Source organism: Empidonax traillii, unplaced genomic scaffold, assembly GCF_003031625.1.
Source record: "Empidonax traillii isolate 1590-97213 ecotype Southwest subspecies unplaced genomic scaffold, ASM303162v1 scaffold1349:size209088, whole genome shotgun sequence".
In the NCBI taxonomy this organism is placed as follows: domain Eukaryota; kingdom Metazoa; phylum Chordata; class Aves; order Passeriformes; family Tyrannidae; genus Empidonax; species Empidonax traillii.
In genome coordinates, this window is record NW_020956542.1 from 66,866 (window position 1) to 71,098 (window position 4,233).

The 4,233-nt window shown below is 48.0% G+C and overlaps 1 protein-coding gene across 1 annotated transcript in view; it reads left to right on the forward strand.

The window, feature by feature from the left end:
* Positions 1–3,928, forward strand: part of LOC114069733 (serine/threonine-protein kinase pim-3) — a 5,647-nt gene extending 1,719 nt beyond the window's left edge. Inside the window, exons 2-5 of the mRNA XM_027906737.1 lie at positions 27–121; positions 432–795; positions 2,011–2,187; positions 2,344–3,928. Coding sequence (XP_027762538.1) covers positions 27–121; positions 432–795; positions 2,011–2,187; positions 2,344–2,528 — 821 coding nt within the window. The 3' untranslated portion in view covers positions 2,529–3,928. The remainder of the gene's footprint in view (positions 1–26; positions 122–431; positions 796–2,010; positions 2,188–2,343) is intronic.
* The last annotated feature ends 305 nt before the right edge of the window (positions 3,929–4,233 follow it).

Here is a 4,233-nt window from a genome sequence, read left to right on the forward strand (position 1 = left end):
CCTTCAGCAGCGGAGCGCAGGCTGAGCCCGCCCCGCCGCTCACGGCGCCTCCTTTCTCCCCGCTCTGCAGGTTGCCGTGAAGCATGTGGTGAAGGAGCGGGTGACCGAGTGGGGCACGATTGTAAGTACCTGGGGGAGACTCCGGGGGTGTCGCGGGGCGCCGCCGCGGCGGGGCCATTGTGTGGGCGGCGGGGCCCGCCCCGCTGGCGCGCCCTCTGCGTCGGGAGGGAATTTGGCGGGGGTTCGCCGCCGCAGCGCCGCGCCCGCCCCTCGGACTGCGGCAGCGGCGGAGGGGGCCCGTCGGCCGCGCCCTCCTTCCCCGCCATGCACGCCCTCCTCTCTCCTGCCCCTCCCCACCTCCCTCCCCTCGGAGAGGGGGCTCCCTGGGCCGCGCCGCCCCCCCGCTGACCCACACCCCCCTCTCTGCCCAGAGCGGTGTCATGGTTCCCCTGGAGATCGTCCTCCTGAAGAAGGTGGGCTCCGGCTTCAGAGGGGTCATCAAGCTGCTGGACTGGTACGAGCGGCCCGACGGCTATCTGATCATCATGGAGCGACCTGAGCTGGTGAAGGACCTGTTCGACTTCATCACGGAGAAGGGCGCTCTGGACGAGGAGACGGCCCGCGGGTTCTTCCGGCAGGTGCTGGAGGCGGTGCGCCACTGCTACGGCTGCGGCGTGGTGCACCGGGACATCAAGGACGAGAACCTGCTAGTTGACCTCCGCACGGGCGAGCTGAAGCTCATCGACTTTGGCTCGGGAGCCCTCCTCAAGGACACAGTCTATACCGATTTCGACGGTACGTGTCCTCCCTGTGTCGGGGGCAGACTCCTGCTCCCCTCCTGGGGTGATGCCCACCCTAGAGCCACCACTTAACCCGTTGCTGGTGCCCAGCAGCAGCGAGCAGTGCCCCTGACACGGGGATTCATATCAGGTCTACCGATAATGGAAACCTGTGGACCCGAAGCAGCTTAGGGGTATTCAGTTGCGTAGGAAAAAAGCGATTCCAGGCAGTGACGCAGCAGTTTCTGTTTCCCTGTCTTGGAAAAAGCGGGTTTTTTTTCCTAGAGGGCGATCTGTTTACATGGAGGCTTTGCCAGTGTCGGATGTTTCCATGTGTGGATATGCAGTTTTTATATGCAGTGCTTTTTTTAACTCGGAGCGGTACCTCCCCCTCTTATTCCGGGCAGTGTCCTGGAATCCCGCATTGCAGATTTTAAAGTGATGGAGATAAGTGTGCTCCCTCAAAATGACTTGATATAGATTTCAGGGCCGGAGTCGATGGTTTAGAGGTGGGAGAGCTGAACAGAAGCCAGTGTGTGACCAGAGAGAGCATTTCCCCCAGTTCTTGCTCCCCCGTTCCCCCGCCCCCAGCTGCCGCACTCACATCTGTTTGTTGTGAAACCCGAAGCCCTGCCGCACGTGACCCTCGGCATCACGAATTCCCCGTTTTGTTTGGTATCCAAGGAGCCCGTGGCACCAGAGGGAGGGGAGGGGAGGCGGTTTGGGAAAAACTGCCGCATAGAAGCCCGGGGGGGGCCTTAAAAACACAGAAATCGTAAGCGGCCCTATTTTGTTTACTGCCCTGCAGAATTGGATAAAGCAGATTAGCTTCGTGTAATGCGGGCAGACCTGAGTTTCACCTTCTTGTCGCCCTCTCCGCCTCCCCGCCAGCCCCCTTTGTCCTTTTGTGTCTATTTTTGGTGTGATGCTGCAGACGCCACGTGGTCAGTGAAAGGGAGCTCGCCTCAGTAAACAGTCAGCTGATGGGGCTGTGTTATTCCTTGCAACGAAATAGCACAACCGGATGGGCCAAGTCTGTTGATGGTGTAACCCTGCAGATGACCTGAAATTACACTGCTAATGGCTTTGGCCTGTAAAAAAAAATTGAAAGCTTTTTTTTTTTTTTTTAATTCCCAAATGTCAACTTTATGAATTTAATTTAGCCCTGCTAGAAGGAGCTGAACAACAGGGAAGCACTTTAAACCTTTACTCTATTTTTTTCTGCTTTCAGGAACAAGAGTATACAGCCCTCCAGAGTGGATCAGATACCACAGATACCATGGGCGGTCAGCAACAGTATGGTCTCTGGGAGTTCTGCTGTATGATATGGTTTGTGGAGACATCCCTTTTGAGCAAGATGAAGAAATCTTGAGGGGACGGTTATACTTCAGGAGAAGAATTTCACCTGGTGAGTTCTATAGGGGTCAAGTGGGTTTTTGTTTTTTGGGTTTTTTAAGTAGTCCTGTACATACGAGCTTGTATGGGTGGATTTTTATTGCTCAGGATTGTCTTTTTTTGCTTCCTTAGTCTAACATAGCTTTCTTTTTTTTTTTTTTTTGTACAGAATGTCAACAGCTGATCAAATGGTGCCTTTCACTGAGGCCTTCAGACAGACCAACACTTGAGCAAATTTTTGACCATCAATGGATGCACAAATCTGAAGTAGTGAAGTCTGAGGACTGTGACATAAGGCTACGGACCCTTGATACTGATGTATCTAGCACAAGTTCAAGTAATGAGAGTCTGTGAATTACTAAGGACCTCGCACTGGGAGGGGAGCTACAAGCAGAAAGACCACAGTGCTGCTGCCAATACATAGGAGGGGCTAGAAAAATGCATTCATTATTCTGTAGTTGAATCTTTGTCTGAGGGACTTGATTTTGTTTTCCCCCTTTGCTGGTTTCTGCTTTGGAATGAGAGATTTCCTTTGGAAACGCTGATGTTTGGGAGTTGCAGGCCAGTACTTAGTCAAAGACTGACCTTATTAAGAAAGCAGTGACCTCTTGAATACATGGTAAACTTTTTTGCTCTCATAGAGCCTGGACTAGATTTTATTTGCTTTTGAGTGCCTTTTTGAAAGCTGCTTCAGTGGGACTTTCTTTTTTGAGCTGTCTATGTCCAAAGAAGATCCAGTTCATTATAGGAATTTGCTCCCTTTAGACTCAGTGCTGGAGGAAGCAGCTCCTATGATGCATTGGAGAACCTGTTCGGTGATTGAATGAAGTAGTCCCATCCACTGGTGATGGAATACTTGAACACAGACATTTCACTCCGCCCCCCCCCCCCTTTCCAAATCCAACCCACCTCTGCTGCTCAAAATATTTCCTATAGCCTGCACAGAAATATGAACAGGTATATCGGCTTCTTTGTCAGAAACATTTATTCATGTTTCCTTTTTATCATCTCTACCATTGGGCATGAGAAGCCCCTTTCTCAACTCCCCCCGGCCTTTTGTCACCCTGCGAGTCTTAAAGTATGTATGGGCATGATGAATGCACAATCAATGCAATATTCAAGGACTTTTTTTTTTTTTTTCCATACCTGTATAATGTGTTTATGTAAACTTGGTTTTTCCCATGTACTATACAATTATTTATTGTTTGGAATTTAGAAGACCTCCCACAGTTTTCAGCTGTGGCTATTTATTTGGTTAATTTATTTGGTTAGAATTATTCAACACTGTGCTTTCCCTTCCTTCTCCATGGGAATTCTAGTGGTTTGCCCATGGCACTTTTTTTTCTGCATTCCTGTTAACTTTTTGTTTTTTAAAAAAAAAAAAAAATTCTGACCTTATCAGTTTTTTGTTGGAAGATGGGAAATTGTTGTACAAAGTCTAATTTAAGGGAAATAGAATGACTTTCTAAAGTTAGTCAGTTTGCCTTTTGTCTGGTATTATTGTACCAGAAATGTAAAGTAATGCTGTTTGGAAGGGTTTTAAATTATTGACATTGTACAGTCTCCGTGCATTGGCTCTGGAAGGTAGAGTGGCAGAGTCATAAACCTTAATTTATTTTAGTAGCTGTGTTTCTGTGATCTGGTTGCATTTATGCAGCTTGGATTTGGATTTTTTTCTTCTGTTTAACAGTGTGAAATGTATGGAGATCATATTTTTTATACAGGTATTTCAATTAAACTTTTTGTATATAACACTTCTGTCTTTGTGTGCTTTTATCTTAACTATCAAGTTACTGTTGATGGTAGCTGGGGAACACTCTATTACCATCTCAAACACACTTTTAACATCTTACTCTGTTAAAAGCCTGCAGCAGCTGACCCTGAGTTAGTGTATGGACTATGCCATTATGCAGTGATTGTTTTAGAAGAATAAAGCAATCCCTCATATGGACTGTATCTACTCTTTGATTACTGTATTTGATTTTGAACTGGAGAAGGAGTACAATACAACAGCACTAATGGCCTACATTAAAAGGAATAGGCCTGTAATTGTGGTACT